The sequence below is a fragment of the Macrotis lagotis genome, chromosome X (assembly GCF_037893015.1).
Source record: "Macrotis lagotis isolate mMagLag1 chromosome X, bilby.v1.9.chrom.fasta, whole genome shotgun sequence".
NCBI classification, from domain to species: domain Eukaryota; kingdom Metazoa; phylum Chordata; class Mammalia; order Peramelemorphia; family Peramelidae; genus Macrotis; species Macrotis lagotis.
The window spans coordinates 186062256-186084429 of NC_133666.1; the positions used below are offsets into that span (position 1 = coordinate 186062256).

A 22174-nucleotide genomic window follows, 5' to 3' on the forward strand; every position below is an offset into this window, starting at 1 on the left:
TATAGAAAAGAGACCACTTGTACCCAGTCCCAAAAGCTTCAGTTCTGAAGTCCATTCCCTGCTTCCACCTCAAGTCCGATTATTTTATATTATTGTTTTACATTTGGGGTCTCAGATTGACAAACAGATTGATCGACACAATGGATGTTAAAAAACCCAGCCCAGCCCAGCACACTCTGAGTTGTCTTTGTTCCCAAGAAGCTAGGGAAAGGAACAGCAGAGGTATTGTCTTGGCCCAGAGAAATCTCAAATAGCCCCGGCAGAGCATCAAAATGGTTCCCTCCCTGACAGTGCACATTCACTACCAACATCTGAAAGGGATACATCCTCTTGGAGAGGGAAGAAAAAAGATCAAATATACCCTCAGCATGGCCCTAGTTCTTTGTTTTACCTTATTAATGGTCCCCAAAACAAGTATGGAAAAGCCATTTGTAAAGTAAGGATAAGGCAGGTCTTCCATTTTAGGATAAGATAACCATCAAATTGATTCCTGTTCCATTGTATCTCATTTGAACATTGATACACTATCTCCTCCACTCCACCCGGAAAACCCTCCCCCACAAATCTTTTACCTGTTAATTGAGCTGACACTGGGCACCGTGTCATTGTCACACACTCGTTCTGCTAAGAGTCTATCTCTGATTTCCCAGGCAAACATGGTAGGGTTTTGGCGTTTATATTCTGCGATCTTTTCTACAACTTTGGGTGTGGCGACCTTTGGTTTTGACCCTCCAATCACCCCAGGCTTGATGCTTCCAGTCTCATAATACCTATAACAAAGAAGGAGAGCAAAAAATTGCTTAGTTATAAGGCACTGGCAGAAATCAAGCAAAGCTGATTTTTGGCACAAAACAAAGTAATATTCAATAGAAAAGAAATAGAAAATACAGAAAAAATGTAGAAAGACAGATGAATCCTCCCTTGAAAATCACCCCGAATCCTGATATTTGAAATTATGTTATAACAGTTGTACTTACCTTCTTATAATATATTAACTTGCATTAATTGAAATCATAACATGATGGAAAATATATTTTTCCTATAATGTCAAGACAACTGGTACAGGGTAAGGTTAAAAAGGTGTACTTGGGATCCAAAATTACAAATATCTTATTAATCAGAAGATGTGGCAAAACAAACAAAAATAAATCACAACTGGTACAATGCAGTAGACTCTCACACAACAAATTATAATTTTTGGAGACATTTTCAAATTGTGGTCCCTTCTTTATTAATTGAATTATAGTATGGTCTCTTTATTTCTTTTTTACTGTATGACAAATATTAATGAAAAGAAAGTTGTTGGAAAAAAACAAATTTTTGGTGGAAAGAATCTCTTAATAGTATTTTTTCAATCTGTTTCTACAACGCTGTTCTCAAAAAAAAAATCTAAGTAGTATTTTCCTCCATGTTGTATTCTAGAGAGGCGCTCAGTCTCCTGCCACTGCATGTGGCCAAAACAAAACTAAAAATTTTGAAATTTTAAAAAAAGCAAATGAATGAGTTTATAATGTTTAAATAATTTAAGAGTTTGTGTCTAAAAGTATGGACAAAGTCTGCAGGAAAAAAATCAGTGATCTAGTTGATTAAATTTAAAGAAATATAATCAAATTCCAAATCTTGATAGGTCTGTTTAAGATATATTGACAAATATTATAAAACATTAAATTAATCTGGAAGATGGAAGGGAGATTGAAATTTTATTTTTAGGGAAATTACCCCCTTTCCAAATTTCAACTACATGACAAAGATTGGATAGAAAAGTCAAGCTGTTCCCTCATTCTGCCTTTCCTGGAAAATTTTAATTAGAAACTCCTATTTTTAAAACATTAGCCAAGAAATAAATTTTTATCTAGTGACTTTTGCATCTGGGAACAAAATAAAATGTAAAAACATCTGAATCCAAATCAGAAACCTGTTATTATGATCCCCAGGACCATACAAGAATCATCTATTTACTCCCTTTTTATTTCCCTGATATGAAATCATGTTCCTTTGGTCCCATGAGTCAATTTTCCATGTCTACCACGACTAGAGATGGTTGTTTCTTTCTGTACTCTGGAATGTTATCTGAAGACAGTACTGAACAGGACTAAAATAAAAGGAGATCTTGCTTCTTAGCCCAGACAGGCCACCAAACATACCAAATCTTCATCATCCATCATTTCTAACCCTCTTCTGTTTGATATTTGTGAAGACTCTTAGAATAAAACAAAAACTATCTCAATTCTAAGTTTATAGGACTTTAGTGTTTCTAGAACAAAATACCAGTCCTTTGGATTTCATAAAACAGTCTACAGCTAACCTTATGTTTAAAAAAAAAAAGCTTCAGATGAAGTGGACCATAGGTGCCAATATTAAACATAAATCTTACATCAAAAGGCCTAGATAGACTAGACTCTGAAGACATTCAGTGTGGGTTACACATTGAAAAGAAAAGTAAGCTCTGTGTCAATTTGACACAATCCTCAGGCTCTAAACTAGTTACAACTCCTGGAAACATCAGGTGCCTGGTATCACGAAGCCCAGAAAGATGGAAATGCTTCCTCTTCCATTCGGATATGCTGACCTTGTACATATGAGCCCAGTTGGGGTTCTATCTGCCTTTCTTTCAGAGTCTCCTGAAATGACTCAGTGCCGAATGTTTTGCCGAATAACAATCTATCTTTTATTGCACTATCCCTTTCAATCTCTGATAGCAAAATAATCTATGGATTCAATGATCACAGTTCAGAAATCTTCAGTCATATTGTTTTAGGTCTGAAGTTGTTTCTTAAAAGGCAATTCTAATTAGAATGACATTTTGTCCACTGTGGTTATTAGTTATGAAAATAATGAGCTATGAAATTCCAATTTATTGTTGACAACTTAAATGACAAAGCTCCATAGCAGCTGTTAACTTCATAGCACAACTACGTCTAATGACAAATCTATTCAAACGGTAAGAAGCCAAAGGAGTTCAACAGTGTCACTGATCAGAAAAGTAATTGCTTACATATTATCCTCTCCCCAATGCTGGGGGCAATGGTGAATGAACATAACAAGACAACCAGTGTCTCAAATTGGAGCAGTAGTTACTTTGGGATCATGTTGTATAAATGTCTCTAAAAAATAAATAAAATGTAGTTTCACTGAAAATATCTCAGTAAAAACAAAAAATCTCTCTCTCTCTCTCTCTCTCTCTCTCTCTCTCTCTCTCTCTCTCTCTCTCTCTTTCTCTCTCTCTCTCTATTTATCTGCCATTTCCAGAAATAAAGACCACCAATAATCATCAGATTTGAAGAGTAGACAGTTGGTATATATGGAAGATTAAAATGGAGGGGTAGAGGTTCCAAGCTTTCCAAAGAAACACCAAAATCACCAAAATATGCTTAGACTAAAAGTCAGGAACATCACTCTACTTGCCAGTAGGTCATTTCCTTGATGACTACTAAAGTGAATTTTTTTTCAAACCAAGAAATTACATAAGGAAAACAATCTTATGAGCTGAAAGTAATTAATTCATGATTTTTTTAACTACCAGCTCAGGCACCAATTTTTAATGCATATGAAACTACATTAAAAATTTTTTTCTGAAATAGGAAGAGAAAGATGAACTAAAAACTAATGGTAAGAATGGCTCACAACATGAGTCAAAAGTCAATTGGAGAATAAATAATAAAATTGAAATCTAAAACAATAAGATTTTTGTTAAGAAAAATACCTGATATTTCATAGTGCTTCCAAGATTGCTTTGGAAAAATGGCAATTGAAGCTGGTTGGTTTTGTTTTGTAAATTTGGGGATCTCTTTGGGGACACATTCTACTTCAAGTAAACAAAAAACCTTAAAAGAAAAATACTTTTACAGGTTTCATAAAAGTTCACCCATAAATTGAATGCAAATGGCATAATGAATGAGGACTCTGTTTTTAAATTTTTTATATTCTTTCAAAGAAAGAAAAACTTTCACTGAATGACTTCAGAACTTGTGGGGCTTTTTTCATTTTGCATTAGGCAACACAAGCAGCTGTGTCTCCTGATTCATCTAAGAAGAGTAGAAGAAATTCACAGTTCTCTACTTTCCTAGTCTTCAAAATGACTTGCTAGGTAGTCTGAAAACCAAATATCTTTCCTACTTCACTCATTTGACATATTAGTCCACCTCTGTGTGATTCAGAATGGACAATAAATTAATCAGATAAAAATAAAAGTGGAGATTGGCAATTGCTGTGCAATCCCAGATGGAATTCCCTTCATTTCCTTTTTTTTTCTATTTTCTGTCATTTATATGATTTCATTTTGGAGGATACCACTTTGTGTTTTCACCGAAGAAATTAATTGAGAGGAAATTCTCCCGACTTTACCTGCCAAGAATCTTGCTGACACAACCATGGCTGACCCGAAGCTGTCTGGAGATGTCACAGGGTCTCACACCTTGATGAGCAAGTTCCACAATCCTTTGGCGGACCACATCAGGGAGGGGACGGCCATTTACAAAAACCCCTCCTAATTGATTCACTCCTCCATGTCCTGAAACATAGAAGAAAAATAAGGGAAAAACAGGAAAGAAAATTTGATCTTAATCATACAATAAGTACTCTGAAATCATGCTACTCTTTGTCATTTAGCATTTCCTTAGGAATGACTACCTGTACTTTTTTTTTTAAAAAAAAGAGGATTTTCAATATTCCCCACAGAAATTAAGATGAATATTCAAATATTTGCTTGTTAAAAGAATCTTAGTTTCAAATGGCTCATTCATGGCTTTTTTAAATGATATGGCTCAGACAAAACATTTGATCTCTTAAAGAATGTAAAGTAAATGAGAGGGGGAAAGTGATTTCCTTCTATATGTACTATACATTCTGTTCTATTTCAATGACATTTGTTATAAAGGAATATCTCCATCTTCTCTTCCCCCCCCCCATCAGATACTTAACTTAATCAAGAGGAAAGATAAACTGTTGTGGAATGGGTTTGTCACCATAATTTACAGTGACCCTTGTAGGAGGATATTATGCTTCCAACAAATAAAATGTGAGTGTCTGGAAGAGCCCAGTATATCATTCTTTCTTGGGCAGATTTGCACTGTTCACCTTTAGCAAGGTGAAATATAAAGCTAGTATGAAATGAGAACCCCACTAGATGAAGAGAGTATAGAGTGATCCCTTGTAGCAACTGAGAAATATAATTAAGCCTGGAGCTGTTAATCAGTCAAACAACTTAAGTTAGAGAGTATTGGAATGGAAAACAAATAATAGTAGTAACAAGTATCATGTCAGCACAAGAACAAGAGCACATGGCAATACCCTGGATTTACAGGATAGAAGCAAAAACACATTTTTCCAAAACAAAAATAAGTCCAAGTTACTAAAGAAACACTTTTGTAAGTTCAGTGTAAGTAATTTACCCTAGCTCAAACACTGTCTGACTTGGGAAATGTCTTCTGAAACTGTCAGAAAGTATCATGAATAAAATAAATATTCTATTTCTAATACCTGAGAAAGTAGAGATAGTTACCTACCATTCACCAATGATTATTGACAGCCTCAGAATTTATTTTCTTCAACAGAATAGTTGCTTAGGAATTTCTAAACCAGGTTTAGACTGAAATACAGATATATCTCTCTATATAGCTATACATATATACATATATATACAAACATAGATATATGAAGGTATGTGTTAGAGTGTGTGTGTGTTTCTGTAATGTATTTACAGCTATAGTTACATCTATATCTAAAATGTGTATGTATGGTGCATATAGTACATATAGAATACAAAAATAAATATAGTATGACATCCCTGGAGAAGTCTTTGATTGTAATTCAAGGGGAAAATGCTGAAAAAGAAAAATTAATGAAGCAGTTTGTTTTGATTTTAAACCATCCCTATGATAAGGGGAAAGAGTAGTTGTTTTTTAATCCCTAATTGAATTTTGTAGTTAAAAAACAACTCCATAATTCAACTGAAAGAGGAATACTCCAATCCTTCAGATCATTAGATTTGAGTAGGCTTTGTTCAATGAATTAAGAAAGTATTTGATAAAAGGGGCTACATAGCTTTTCAAGAGCAAGATCAATTTTAGAAGCAGAAAGTCAATTTAAATTTGGTAAGTTCCAAATGGGAAGGACAAGGAGCTAAATCCTCCCAGTACACTTTGTAGATGATTAGAAGGCATGAAAATTATATCAAATCTACAAAAACCCATTTTTTCTATGCATGTAGCAATTGAGACTGCAGAAAATATAACAGTTAAAATGAATTAAACAGAAAGACTTATGCCCTTTCAGGTTAGTTTTTGATCATGACAAAGACTTGGATAGTCTCTTTTGAGGAAAAGCACTCAAAGCAATAAAGACTCAGAATTCCAGTTCCCCACATCCCTTATTTTATGGTATGAAGGTTTGCAGCTATATAAATGAGTTGGTTATTTTCAGTAACAGTGAAAACCTGCTAAGATTTCACTTCCTATAATGTACCAACCCCAGCATGTTCAGATTTTCATAAATGCTACAAAACTATTACATAGGAGATTTCCATTGTCAAGTTATAGGCAAGCACATGTTCTATTTGTGTAGAGAAGGAAGAAACTCAATCTAAGTATTAGAATCATTGATTAAAATTGGAGGGAGGAAAGGGTAAAAAGAGAGAAATAGAGGAAGAAAGATGAATAAGAAAGGGGAAAGGAAGAGAGAATCAGAAAGGAGGAAGAGAGGGCAAAGAAAGGGGTAAGAAGAAAGGGCAAGTGAAGGTGGGGGAAGGAAGGCCCAGGGGAAAGGGGAGAAGGGAAAAGAAAGGCAAGAATCTCAGAGGGGTGAAGTGCCTTAGAGAATCTGTAATATTCTCCTCGTTGGCATCAATTTTATAGAGAAGGAAACAAATTCAAGATTTTCCCTCAGATCATACAGAGCATTAGTAGTAGAAAGAAGAGGAGATCCAGGTCTTCTGACAGTTTAGTTCTTTTCCCACTCTACCTCACCACTTCTAAGAATATAATAAATATATATGCATATACATGCAAAATTATGTGTGTATATACACATACATGTATATGTAAAAGAAGAGGTATTATGAGTAGAGCTCTTTGCTAAGAAATATTTCCCTTTCCCTAGTTCTCCTCTACTTGGACAAAAATCAAATAAAGGTAGTCAAAACAAAGAAATATCTTGTTAGTTTCAAGTTCATTTAAAGAATTATATCTTAATATTTCACTCCATCTCCCGCCTCCAGCCATGCCCACTATCTGGTTTATTTAGCAGATGTGGCTCAATTTTCTACTATCTTTAGTGTGTATATATAAAGTATCATTATACACATATATACATTTTTTAATTAACTACCCTAACCAAAATTCTTGGCCCTGGGTCCTTGTTTGTGTTTCTGAAGGAAATTCTCCTAATTGATCCTCTCAAAGGAGTGAGTGGGTCATTTACTGAAATCTTCTCATGCCAACATGCCAGCCATACTTACCTGCCCTGGGCTGTTTCCACTGGCACTCTATGCCTCTGTCTAAACATCCCTTTTTAATGTAAAGACATGATATAGACATTGGGAAGCTAACTGTGAGGCTCTGAGCTGGGAACAGTCTGTCCTTGAATTAGAAACTTTGCCCACAAATGTATAGAAAATATTACTAAGTGCTGGAGCATCCTCAACTCCCCCCCTTGTTCCAGTACACACACACACACACACACACACACACACACACACACACACACACACACACACACACTCCAGCCAAAGCAGATAAATGGTAGTTAGATAGATGGATAGATAGACAGACAGACAGACAAACAGATAGAAGGATGGATGGATGGATGGATGGATGGATGGATGGATGGATGGATGGATGGATGGATGGATGGATAGATGGATGGATAGATGGATAGACAAAAAGATAGATAATAATTAGAGTAGGGAATATATATATACATAAATATGTGTGTGTTCATGGAGTCACATCACATAAACACATTTAAATGCTGAGGCAGAGAGAAATGTAGCAAGAGATGGTGTCTCAGATCAAGTCTTTCAGATAAAGAGAGACTTGGATGAGACAGCCTGTAAAATAATAAATATTAGCAGGCGCTATTTTCCTGAAACTGGGTAATTAAATAAGCCTTAAAAGTAAGAACCAATTAACATGTGTCAAGTCAAAGGAAAACTCTATGTCTTGTTCCATTTTAAAGATATTCTAACTATGTCCTTGGAAAAAGAGGAGGTGAGGAGGTGAGGAAAGAAAGGTTTTGGAAATAGAAATTTTGGTAATTAAAAATTTCCCATCAGAGAATAATGGGTGGGCATAAGTAAGGATTCTTATACTTATGTCTCATGATTTTCAACCAAAGGACTTGCCTCCTTCAAGTTAATGGTATAACTTAAAATGTGCCCTGTTCAATAAGGGTTAAAAGAATATGTTTCTAGTCCTTGACCCATGCTCATGTTCATAAAGTATGCCTATGTACTCACAGGCATAAGTGTAAACCCACAGAGAGGGAAAAAAAAGTCTTCTTTACTTTTCAGCCTGCACAATGTGCTCCTTCTCTGAATTAAACTTGAACAACTCAGAACAAATGGAAAATCTTTCCTAGCTATTTAACTTGACCTCTCAATATGAAATTCAATCGATCTGGAATTTTTTATTACTTCCTATCATCCCTTCCTTCTCTCTGTGTGTGTGCATGAGCACAATGTACATAAATACATATACAAAGATTTCCGTATTGTTTTACTTTAGGAAAGATTATTTACAAATATCTGTCCTTATATGATAAATTGAGCATGCATTTCCCAATTCCTTATCAAATAAAAAAATCCTGATTCATAGCTTTATTTCTATTGCTGTCATTTTTCATTCTGTTTAAGAATTCCTTTAGACTATCAGTAGAAATTAAGAAAGTAAACTTCGGCATTAGTTTCGGCATTTCATCTGAGTTTTTAAAAGGAAAAGTTATTTGTGTACTACTCTGTCTGGGTCAACTCTTAGTCCTAGACTTTCCAATGCTCTCAACTCCCAGGGGGCATTAGTCAAGATAGTTCAGCTAAATCGCTCCTTCATTTAAAGAAGAGATATTAGTTAAATGTTCTTACAGTATTAGGGTGTTAAAAGTGAAGAACTTGGTCTTTAACTAACCTTATATTTTCCCAGAAACTGAGGAGGGGGGTTGGGGGAGGTGGAAGAGAGGAGGAGATGCAACGAGAAATAAGGAAACTAAGCACAGGAAAGCTCTTTCTACAGTCTCTGTCTGCACTATTTGGATTCTTATTTTACCAGTTGTTTTTTCAAGCTATTCAAGCTAACTCTTTGGCCAGATATTTAAGCTAACAAATAAATTTAAGTTCCCATGTATTTCTTCCATGAATAAAGGCACACAAATACGGGAACAGTATTCATGAGAAAGAAATGGTAGATAGGTGTAGGTGAAAAGATTTGCGGTAACCCTAAAGAAAGATTGCCAGATTGAGTGGTGCATATTGATAATATATTATTTTTATTCCACTTGTAACTATTTGTCTCTTTTCATATCAAGTGATAAGCTAATTCAAATACACTAATTCCATTTAAACAGAAAGAAATTCCTAAAAGGGCTTAGAGCCTTTCCTTCCACCCCAAGGAAGAATCAAACAACATTTGTTGTGCCTAACACAAAACCTGAGCATGGAAGATACTACATTTCTATCCAGCAGTTTACAAACAATCCTCATCTTGGGCTGTTTATATTTCATATATTTTCTTCTCCAACAATCTCAAAGTACAAGGCTGTTTATTTAGATCATTTCTATCTCCTAGCCTAACTCTGCTTTACTCAAGACATCCCTCAGAAAACTTCCTTCTTCCTGGTCTTAAAGGTGAAAAGAAAGCAGACAAATAACTGGACTGATCCCTAACCGGGTAAGAGACATAGGTCAGAGACAAGGCCATGGCTTCCGGTCCCAGAAATAAAGGAAGAGAAAACTTTGAATTAACTCTTCCACCAAGCAAGGGAAAATCATGCAAATCCATTTTGTTCGGTGGAATGTGCTTAGTCAAAAAGAACCCCACTGGGCTGGGAAATTAAAACAGAAACTTATCCTGAGGCTTCTCTTTCACTGGCATATTGCATCACTCCCTTAAAAATAGTTAGCAAATATTTGTTTAAAATTATTTCTAAAGTCTGAGGATCTCCATCCCTTTCCCCTTAAAGCACTTTACGACAGATTTATCATTGTTTGAGTGAATGTTGGAAAGACGCTCTCGGTCACCAGTCACTTCTTATATTTAAGCTCTATCTTCATGAGTTAACACAAAGACAAATCTGGTCAAAAAAAAATGCCACTATAATACAAATAATGATTTCTAGTTTTGTTTTTTTTTTCACTTCAAAGTTCCCCTCCTCATTTAAGTGTATGCCTATTCATATAGTTCTGCCCTACTCACTATACAATTACATCTTTTCTAATATAAAAATATCTATTATTTAAGTTGCAGCCTGTTTGTTGGTTCAAGATTGTTTTTTCAAGAGGTCTTGAAGTAAGATAATATCCTCCAGTCAGGAAATTTTACTTTTCAGTTTATCTGTCCTTTCCTCTATTCTTGGACCAGGATACCTTGCCCAGTGTTTTCCTCTAAAATTGTTTATGCTACAGATAAGAATAAATGTAGGAAAGGACGGGTTAAAAAAAAAGGCAGGAAGGAAAAAAAAACAAGCAAAAGAAAAGAGAAGAGAAAAGAAAATTAAAAAAAGAAAAGAAAAGATAGCCTCATAAAACTCCGCCATTGCATTTTACAATGTTAGAATCTTAGCTCGAAAGGCGGCAGAGCCCAGGAGGGAAATGTGATTAGTTCTAGTTTATATTTCCTTGAAATCTCTAGATCTAATCCAGCGTTTAACTCACCATGAGAGGAGATGTCATTTCACATAACACTGTGTTAATGGATAAATCTTCCCCAAATCTCTCAACCACAACAAATCTCGAGCCAAACGCATTACACACAATCTGCTAACTTCATGGCTAAGTCTAAGGCTAGAGCTTTGCCATACCAGCGCTGCTTTGCATGACTTTAACCTTGTCGGATTAATACCGTATCAGAAGAAGAAATACAGTAATTTTCGTTTTTAAAATTCTAGAAGAATATATTTAGAAATTGAATATGTATACAAATGTGTATATAAGTATGTATATGTGTGAATTACATATATACATATATGCATATATTTATTTTATACAAAGTAGAAAGACAGTCGAGCCAGACAGCATGAGTTTGATCTGAGCATTTGTTAGGGGGAAAAAAAGAAAAGGGAAAAAAAGGACCCCATCCCTTGACCAATTCTTTTTAAAAGGGGACTTGACTAACAACCCCTCCCTTCAAACTATGAGATGCTGCTTTCATTCCTGAACGTTGCCCACCCAGTGTTCACCGTCCTTCCTGCAATTTCATTTGTACACACTGAAACTGAGGCGTGGTGACTCTACTTTGACACATTTCTGCAACTCTGTAACGGAAACTTCTCAAACTTAATTGGGAAAAGAAAAAAGAAAGGAAAAGGAAAAAGAAAATGGGAAAGAAGTCTGCAATAGGGGAGTCATCAAACAATATTGTTTACTCCCTTAACAAGATCTCATTGTTAATTGATCGCCGTAAATCTAGACGTGAGATTTCTAATCTAACGCAATCAAAAGAGTGGATAGACCTTGCTTGATTTAATATAAAGTATCAATAATTTGTAAAGAAGACATTTTTTTAAAAAAAAAGGCATTCCAGGTCAAATATCGAGCTGATATTTACTTACTTTCAGAGCAAAAAAAAATTAAGAAGAATAATTATGTAAATGACGACAGTGGTATTTTAACGCCTTCTATGTATGGTAATAAAATGAGAAAAGAAAGAATATTTGTTTCTAAATTCAAATGATGATAAAAGGATATTCTGAAAGTTGTTCCCAAGGATGGAGGTGGAATGGGGAAGAAGTTGCTTCTGTAGTTTCAGGCTGTTGTTGCTGGACTTCCCATCCCTCTGCCCTCAGTTATTGGGGAAGTTCTATTTTTTTGAGGAGCAACTCAAGTATTACACCTCGGCTCACTCTTTGATGTCTACAGACAAACCCCATCTACTAGCCCCATTTAATAAACCCTGCAGATGCCTTGTAACCTACGGAAAGGTGTGGTGGGATTGGTCCTAAATGAGAGAGAAGTGAACTAGCAGCCTACTTACTATGCATTGCTGCAAACGGGTCGTGCTTACAGTGTATTTCCATCGGAGCGATCCACAGCTTGAGTCAGAAGCTTTTTTCAGATGAGCTCACCACCACCTTGCACCTACTGCAAAGATCTCGCTCGAGCCAACAACAATAAGAAGAAATTTTGTGTATTTCTTTTAAAATCCCTTTGCAAATTGCAAAGTGTGGTTATTTCTTAAAGTAAAAGGAGAAAGTGGTTTGGGGGCAATCACTAGGCTACGGAGTTGCTGATAGAATTAGCGGTGATATAGAATTAGGTCCCCAAACTCCTAAGGAGGCACTGCAAATTTTTTTTTCCAGACGTAAGCTTCAGAGACGGCTGAGTCAGGTTGCTTTTCTCCCCCCAGAAGAAAGTATCAAAACGCCATAAGCATGTCACCAAAAAAAAAAAAAAAAAAAGGAAAGCCCCAGGCACCTGACCTAGAGCTCCTTCAGTGGCAGTTGTCCAAAGTCGTAGGTCACCTGCAGCAATCCAAATCCTTGTTGTTGTTTTTTAAGTTATATTTCTCCAAAGAAATACAGTTAGCACTCGAGATCATAAATATACCAAAGGATGTCCTGGAAGCAGTCTTTTTGTTGGGGGAGTAATTTGTTTGCTATTCCTACATGGGGGGACACTGGGGAGGATCAGAAGAGAGAGCTGTTCGGCGGTTGGCCTGGTGGTGAGTTTATGCCTTTGTGTTGACAAGATTGCAAAGATTTCCAGAATACAACTGAGCATTTAAAAAACAACTGCAGCAAAACCTTTTCGTATACGGTAGCTTTTAACAAGGGATGTTGCTTAGAAGATAACAGTCCTGAAGACAAATCAGAACAGCTTAGGTCTCAGATTCTCCCTTTTTTCTTTCCAGTTTATATTGAGGTCCATGGCAAGACTCTCTCTCTCTCTCTCTCTCTCTCTCTCTCTCTCTCTCTCTCTCTCTCTCTCTCTCTCTCTCCTCTTGTTTCTAAAAACTTATTCTAGGGCCTCAAATGGACACTCGAAAATGGACCCAAGAGAACCGAGAAGCTTGGAATGAGTCCAGTAGAAGCAACAGCGGTGAATTCTTAACATCCCAGCAGAGGAGTAACTAGAGAGATGGAGAGCTGGAGAAAATAGGGACGCACTTTAATTTCCCCCATCCATAGGCACACTCGCGCGCGCGCGCGCGCGCACACACACACACACACACACACACACACACACACACACACACACCAAGCAGAACCCCAGGGGCCAAGGAGGTGCTATTGCTACAGCTGGAGAGTGATGGGGAGGAGGATGCTGCCCTTGACCGCTCCGAGTCCCGTAGCGCAGGGTGGGTCGCTGGCTTTAAAGTTTCTTAGATGCCGGCTGAAAGCGCGGCGCTCCCATGTCCTGGACCAGGGTTCGAGAGTTAAGTCGCCTGCGGAGTCCCCGCCGGCTGGTCCTCGCCCCGCCGCCCGAGCTGCGGGTGCCCAGACCAGGCCGACCCCGGGGGGCCGCCTGCGGGGAGTCTGTCAGGGAGCGGCCGGCGAGGGACCAGGGCCGAGCGGGCAGGTTCCCCGCCGCGTCGGCTCGGGAGGTCCGTCCCGGGACTCCAGATGCGATCCCTCGGCCCGCCGCGCTTCGGGTCGGCGCGGTCCACCTCCGGCCGGGCTCTCGGGAGCAGAGCCGCCTCCCGAGCCCTCCTCCCGCGCGGCCCACGCGCCCGGCGCGGATCCCCCCGCGGCGCCCTGGGTTGGGCGGCGGGCGAGGCGGAGTTCGGTGTGTCAGCGTCTCCGCTGCTCCCGCCACCGTCGCCGGCGCCGCCGCCGCCGCCGCCGCCGCTGCTGCTGCTGGTGGTCTTGGCGCTGGCGCTGGTGGTTCGCCCTCCGGCTATTCCACGCCCATAGTGCAGAAACGCGCTTCCCGGGACCGGCTTTCAGGACCCGCTGCATGTGGACAGCGCTGCCGGGGGCTCAGCCTCGGGGGTGGAGGGAGCCAGCCCGCCGCGGGGGGGGGCGTGGGGGGGGCCGTCAATCAAGGCCGCGGCGGCCAATCCACGGAGCCCAAGGCGCTCCCGGACGGCGCTCTCGGCGCATTGGCTGGATGGCTGGCGGGCTCCGCCTGATTAGCCCACATCGGAGCAATGGGAGAGAACGGGAGGCCGGGCTCTGACGGCGGCGCCACGTTCATTGACAAACGCGAAGGGCGTAGTAAGAGGGAGAAGTTGGGGAGCCCGGAGCCGGGGAGAAAGGAGGGGGGTAGGGGAGGGCTGGAGAAGGAGGCCGAGAGATGCGGCCGGCTCCGGAGCCCTCGGTCCCCGGGCGGCGCTTCATCTGGAGCCAGCTCGGGCTCTCAATCGGACCTGGGCACCTGCTGACCCCCAGCGCAGTCCTCCCGGCCTCCCCTCCAGCGCTGCCTGGCCACCCCGGGCTTCCCGCGGCTCCAAGGAATTCCATGTTTACAAAGAACAGGGTGGAGGGGGGCCGGAGGATTGTTTGAGGTTTGTTTGAAGTAAAATCGAGTCCTTAGTATAAGTCACACACACACACACACACACACACACACACACACACACACACACACACACACACACACACACAAACACACCCCAAAAGCAAGGGAAATGAGGCCTCTGGAGTCTGTATCATTAATGTCAATGTTAATAAATAAATAAGATGCACTTTTAAGCGGTTTTCATTCAAGGTCCTTCAGAGTACAGTTTCTGATTAGGAGAGGATTTTGTCTACTCCCCCAACCCCCCCCCCCTCACACACACACAAACACTTTTAAATAAAAGACACACCCCCTCCGACCCCACCCCACCCTCAGTCTCATCACCTTTAGTAGGGGAGCTAATGAAATGGTAACAAAGACCTTGGCGATTTGGTTTAAAAAATAGGCACTTTTATAAAAAGTCACAGAAGGGTGCTCTCTTTTCTATAGTGAACTGCAAAATGAGAGTGTGTGATAATGATCATTAAATACGGAAGAAGCTCGCTGCCTTTCCTGGCCTCCGCTCCTAGAGCAAATGGTATACTTCACAAAAGAGATTGGACACAGTTCATTTTTCTTCTAGTTATTATTCAGCCTTCATGAAATCTATAGTTATTGCCGGGTAAATTTTCAGATGCCTGACAGACTTCAGAATCAGTCTCCCTTCTCTCACGTTCTCGTTTCCCTTTAGATAATTTTGTGCATCATCAATTCTATGTTGTGTAGATGTATATGTGGCTGGAGTTTTGAGTTTAATACATAGGCAAGCATTTACTCCCCCCCCAAAAAAAAATCCTCCATTCAGAAGCTACTAACTGGCTCCATCCTCCTTTCACTCCCAGTGTATTTTTAAGGAATCAGATGAAATGAAAGGCTGCTTAGTAAAGTGAATAATGAGCATCTCTCAAAGAAAAGCTGGTTTCAAATTCCTACCTCTAGTTTTTAATTGACCATATGACCCTGGGCAAGTCACAACTCTCTAAGATTAAATACAGAGTAGGTGCGATCTACTGTGATCTCCACACCAATGAAATCATCGACCAAGTCTCTATCCTATTTGAGACCAATAACACAATACAGCATAGAGGATAGAGAGCTGAACTTGGAGTCAGGTTTCAAGTCCTGCCTCTTACACATAATGTCTATGTTACCACTGGCAAATCACATAACCTCTCTGTAACCAGCCCTTTATAATTTGCTGATAAATTAACTATCTAAAACAGTAAAGAGTTTCTATACCAAAATAATTTCTACCAAATCTACCAAACTGATGAAATACAGATCTAGACCAAAGAAAAAATAATTTATTTTACCTGAAATAAAGAGACAATAATAACCTAAGTAGATTAGAAATGTTTATTTTGCTTTTATGATATTGAAAGTCAGAGCCAAGAGACTCCAAGAACTGGTTAGACATTATAAAAGATCTCTCAAAGGGGGTTAAACAGTTTTCTGTATGTATAAAGACAAGGTTGACTTTTTTCCTTGTCTTATTTCTCAATCTGTCAGAATACTCAGTACAAGTTTATGCTTCACAGAAGAGATCTAGCACCAAAAGGAGACTTTAAAAATACAGACCCGATGCAATTAATGTTCTCTGACTAATATTTCTTGATTTTTATGCTATGTTCTTCTTGCCAACTTATTTTTAAATAAACATCTTTATAGTCTGAGTACACAGTGAGGCCTGTGAACTGAAAAAAAAAAGTCATCAGCTCATGACTCTCCTGATTCTCCATCTCTTATTTATCTGTCTCTTCCATGTGGCAGTCTCCTCATCCTAAATTCTCACTTCCCAACCTGCCCCCACTACAAAAAAAAAAAAAATCCCTAAAATCCAGATTGTCACTACCTCCTATTTTTTTCCAATTTAGAACATTGAAATGTCTATTATTTAAGTTGTTCTGCTGTGTGTGGTCACGGAGACCTTTAAACTATAGCTAATTCTTCCTCAAGGCTTCAGATAAACTGAAACAAGGCTCAAAAGCCCATCTGCTGTTTTGCAATATTGTCTCCTGTTCTGAGGACATTTCTGAAAATAGAGAAGTTTGTGATTTATTGTTCTGGTGGGTATTGTACCACATAATTCTCCCCCTCCTCCCCCAAATACAGTCTAGGCTTTACTTCTAAATGAAATTATCAATAGCGATAACAAAAGAATCCCGGAAGCCTATTTCCCAAATCTATTTTAATGCCGAGTGGTTATTTTAACTTTCAGCTTTCATCAGCCTTCTAAAAAGGCTAGCCTTCTTATATTTGGTCTGAGACTCTGTCATATTCACTTTTCTCTGAAGCTATAGGGAAAATTGAACTTAAATATTTATGTAAAGTATATTTTGAGAGAAACATTTTTCTTGTAGAAAAGATATCCTCTTCCCTCAGGAAAAAAAAAAAGACATTTTGCAAGGGGAAAAGTTTTTCTAAAAGCAGGAAAATCTTCTAGAGGCAAAGGTGATTGTCAACCAACAGGATTTATTTCTTAAACCCAGGTCCACAAACTGTAAAATGTGGAATCTTTGCAAGACATTAGGATGCACAAATGAACAAGAAGCTTCCAAAATCAGGTAGGATAAAGCCAGCCCAATAATTGTCTCTTGAGGCAGATTCCTTGATATGCTCCCATATCTACACGTTAGTTGGCAAGTTTACAGGACATTTGTATATTTGGAACACAAATTAACCTAAAGGGGTGGGAGTGGAAGAGGAAAATGAACTCTAGGAGGAATGTAATCAGCAGGAAATCTTCCCTGCCTAGGGAAAAATCCTAATGAAAGAAACTAAGCCTTTCACCCCTCTCCTTGGAAGAGAATGCCTGCTTGACCCTCCTTGGGATCAGTCAGACCCTGAGCTAAGTATCTCCACCCTCTTCAGAAAGTTATTTACCATGGACAATTTTTGTTTCCTCAAGAGTTTCTGAATCCCTAGCCCTGAAGCTTCTCTGCCACTATCCAAGGGTTGACTTGAACAAGGCTCAAGACTTGAACAAAGCTAGTTCTAGCTTTGAGAACTGCTTTTCCTTTTCCACTGAGGACCTAAGCCTTAGGCTTCTTTTATTTACCAGAAACAGAAACATTAGTCAGAAAAAAGCAGAAAGGAAAAACCGGATGGGAGTAGTTTCTATTCTCTCCTTCAGTCTTGCTCCTAATGGGGATGGTCCTGAGTGTATTTGAGGGGATTGAACTTAGATGGACTGTATTTTTAAAAAATCAGGTTTTGGAGATGGATGTTATTTGATAAGATTAACTAATATAGTCCTCTACACACTTCTCTGGTGGCCTCTCTAGGAAGTTGAAATGGGGCAGGGGAGGAGAGTTAAGGAGACTGAAGAGTCTTCCTGAATATGTTGGTGGGAAGGGGAGAGGCTAGCTAGATGTTGTTATTTCCTTTGTAGGTCCCATACTAAATTTGTAACTTTGAAGGACCACCCGAGGAATCTATGTCCACATTAGGGAAAGGATCTTCAGGCTGCTACTGCAGTCACTGTCTGCAACCGGCAGAGGGAGTTTCCAATCTAACATTCAGTGCACTGATCAGTCTAGCAGGTTTTTACCAGAGGTGGGGGGAAGGGGTAGCCCTTCTTTTACCCCTCTATTAGATATTTTGATTTGCTTCAGGTACCCTGGTACAGTGCCATCTTCATAGGTATTTGATTTTGATCAGAAGGATTCTCCACTGTCTCTTCATGGGATTTGGAAAGGGGTACTAGGGATACTGCCTAGGACTCTTTGGGATTGTGACACTTCAAGCCAGATGCTTTATGCCTTCCCTCCTCTTTTCTGATCCATCTCATTGTCATGAACTCTCTCCAGGAAGAAGGAGGGAAGAACTCTGAGTATAGAAGACTGTGAAATATATGTACTTATACTAAACCTAACCTTGGGGTTGCAGTCCTGGAAGATCCCTTAATTTAACTGATCCCTTTCTTGGAATGGGACCCCTCAATAATCTCAACACATCAGGTACTGTTTTTCATCCATAATAATATTAATTATTGTTACTTGTACTTTGTAGTAGTAGGTATAGCATCACTGCATGACTCTCACTTGGGCTTGTACAACAAGAACTGAACAAGTCCTAGGTCTCCTGTGCTTTTTTTTTACTTTAGCTATTCCTATGGAAAGGGAAACACCTAACAAGAAGTCTGATCCTGTTTAAAATATGTCAACCCATCCAGAATCTTAGGTCTTCCCATAATGCAGGCCTTCCTATAATAAATGTCTGGCCTGAGTTGGCCTGTAAATCAATTTATGTAAATTGAATCTTAATTACCAGGAGAACTCATGGTTAAAGGAATCTTGTGGTGCATTTTTTTTAACAGATGTCTTCCTAACTCCTTTTCTCTTATTCTTCCTCATATTCTAAATGTCCTAAATCTTCTCTTACTTAAACTCCAATTGATATAGTAGAAAAAGAATCAAACTTGCCCCCCATGCCTAGGATTCTCTCTCAACTATCTGCCTCCTGTCCTACCTGATTTCCTTCAAGTTACAACTAAAATCTCACCACCTTTTCCAATATACAATGTTGCTAGTGATTTTGTTCTATTGATTGCCTCCAATATATGGAAATATATCTTCTTGTGTATAGTTGCTTATATGTTGTCTCCCTATTCAACTTCTTTGAGAGCAAGCATGGTTTTGAGTTGGGTTGTTGTTATTTTGTCTGGTTTTTTTTTTTTTGGTTGCCTGTCTTTGTAGCCCCAGCACTTAGCACACAGATTAGCACTTAGTAGATCCTTAATAAATGCTTGAGTAACTAGCAAAACCTAGCCTTCAGACTTTTCACTATCCATCTGGTCTTGAGCAATATTTTTAATCTTTTGGGAACCCATTCACTCATCTTTTAAAACAGAAATAATAATACTTACATTCCTTGACTTCACAAGGTTATTGTGATAATCAAATAAAATCAGGTAAGTGGGAGCCCAAGATAAATAGAAATTGAAGCACTGCAAAAAATGCAGGAGATGTGATGGGAATGTGATCATTGTCATAGAACTGTTCTCCAGCTCAAAAATGTCCCTAAGTAAGCTACTTGAACTCTTGGACCATTGATTCTCCTTTCCTCACTATGTTTTTCACAGTGATAGCAATCATGTCCTTTGAGTTTAAAGAATGCTGGAATCGCCTAATTTATTTGTGTGTTACATTCTAGTTTTCATCAAATGGGGAACTGTGGGTGACTTAGTAGATAGAGTATTTGGACCTGGAGACTAAAAGATCTGAGTTTAAATTCTACCTGAAACATTTTAACAGGGTGACCTTGGACAAATAACTTAATTTTCTTCAATCTCGGTTTGCTTGTCTGTCAAATAGGTATTATAATAATAGGACCCAAATATTTTCCTCACCCCATCCCCTCCAAAAAAAAAAAAAACGAGTTTTGAGGTTCTTCGGATGTCTGCTAAAGTCAAAGTACTATAAAAATGCTAGCTATTATTATGATTATTATTTTAATCAAGATCCTTCTCCAGCCTGTTTATTGTCAGCTACCTTTGAAGATTTATTTAGGGAACTCTGTGCCAATGTCTAGAATGATAAGATGCTATTATGATGCTCAAATGAGTACCTAGGTGTGAAAAAAACAGTTACACTTATGTGATGGATTATGGTTCCTTAAGGAAATTCTTCCTCTCAGTATTGATCTGATCTTCCCCCTCAGTGCAATTTGGAGATTCCTATGCCTCTGGAGGAGGATATCAGTGATTCTAGCAGTGGTGATGAAAACGGATGCTTGTGAATATTTCCTTAATAGTCTTTGTCTAAAAGGACTGAAAGCAGAGAATTCCAGGACCAATCTTTCCCTCTCCTCCTGCCCCCATGAGTCAACTATTACATTTATACTTTGGTTGGGCTTTTTATTTTAAGACGTTTTGTTGAATCCTTCGTTCTTTTTCCCCTCCGCAACTCCTCCGCCTCCCCAAATAGCACTAGTAGTTGTTACTTCTGCTTTGAGTTTACAACTTTTTCCACTGCCTGTACATCCTATGTGCCAGAAATATCAAACATCGGGACTCAAAGGGAGGAACAACCCTGACCCTCTGATTCCTCAATTATAACATAGGGAATATAACAGCACCTACCTTTCAGGGCTGTTGTGAGGATCAAATGAGATAGTAATAGTAAAGCGCTTAAAATAGTGACTGGCACAAAGTAAATTATACAAAGGTTTATTTTCTTCCCTTTCCTCCCCCAGGATCTACACTGATCCAGGGCTGTGGGTGTCCGCTTTATAACACGGGAAGTTCAGAGAACTTCTTTTGCATTCCCCAGTCCCCTTCACACAATCTTTGCCGCTGTGGATTCCCACCTTATATCTCTATTGTAAAGTGTCACCCAATCTGAAAAACAAATTGGCAAGAAAACTTTGAATTCAAAAAGAGTATTCGTTGAAAATAATTTTCGACTATCTCTTGAGAAAACGAAAGGAGTGCAAGGGATTCTATTTCTTAACACCTTTAATGAAAGTTTATGGTCCCTACACTTGAATCGCTGAATAAATGTCCTGCCGCACCCCCTCCAGAAAAAAAAAGTTTTAGGTTCTGAGATGTTTGTGTTAAGTTCGTTTTAGAGCTTGTGAATGATGGAGACTGTTTGGATTCTTCACTACCAATATTATTTCCATATCTTTGAGCTTGGAAGAGTTTACTTGGTTCCTGGGCTTATATGTTTTAAATATAATATGCCTCTATCTTTCCTTTGTCTCTCTGTCTTTTCCCCTGTTTCCTTGTATCTCTGTGTGTCTATCTCTGAGTTCTTGATGTGGTCTCTCTGTATGTTTTTTTTTCTCTGTCTTCCTGATTCTGTCTCTCTCTCTATCTCTGTCCATCATCTACTCATACTTCGCTCACTGGATCTCTTTGTTTTTGCCGGGGGAGGGACAGAGTAAAAGAATCAAAGCGTCGAACCAAACATCCCAATTTGGACTGAGAAAGAATAGGTGACAAGTTTGGAACTTGACCTAAGTGTTTTTCTTCTTTCTTCGAAATAATACCATCAAAAGTTGGAAAGAAACTTAAAGACTGGTTACTTCCCCCAAATACAATAGTATTTTGTATTTTGAGTTGTTTTGTATCTTCGGGTTTCTGTGTATGTGTGTGCTATTTTTTAAAAAATAAGAATAAGGGAAGATGTGTGCTATTATTTACCATCATTCTCAGAACTTAGACCTAAAGCAGAAACCGGAGATACACGTGGTAATTTCCAATATGTCAACCCCTTCCCATCGTCCCTATCCTCCTTTTCTCCCTATCCCCTTCCCCAGGCAGTCGAACTCCAAGACTAAAAAGTGATGGCTAGGTTGCTGGGAAATTATTGGATCCGGGTGTCCTCTGTGTTTGCTGAAGAACAATGCGCCTCTGAGATCTGCTTTAGCAATTGTTTTGTACGCCCTGTAGTTTACTTCATTCACAATAGTGGCTGAGGTCTAGCTTTCGGTGAAATGGTAGCAACTGGTCTGTTCTCCTTAAAGCCATATAGGATAAATGATGCAGAGAGCATTATAGGACTGGACTCAAGGGTCACCCTCCAGCCT

General features: G+C 39.0%; 1 protein-coding gene across 4 annotated transcripts in view; it reads right to left on the minus strand.

The window, feature by feature from the left end:
- PAX5 (paired box 5) overlaps window positions 1–22174 on the minus strand; it is a 356088-nt gene that overhangs the window by 329289 nt on the left and 4625 nt on the right. For 2 of the 4 annotated variants that reach the window (XM_074203322.1, XM_074203324.1), the window contains exons 2-3: window positions 4345–4510; window positions 573–770 (exon numbers count right to left, since the gene is read on the minus strand). In XM_074203322.1, coding sequence (XP_074059423.1) covers window positions 573–770; window positions 4345–4510 — 364 coding nt within the window. Of the gene's footprint in view, window positions 1–572; window positions 771–4344; window positions 4511–12176; window positions 13621–22174 lie in introns of those variants that run through there. The other 2 variants (XM_074203323.1, XM_074203325.1) reach the window with 2 other exon arrangements.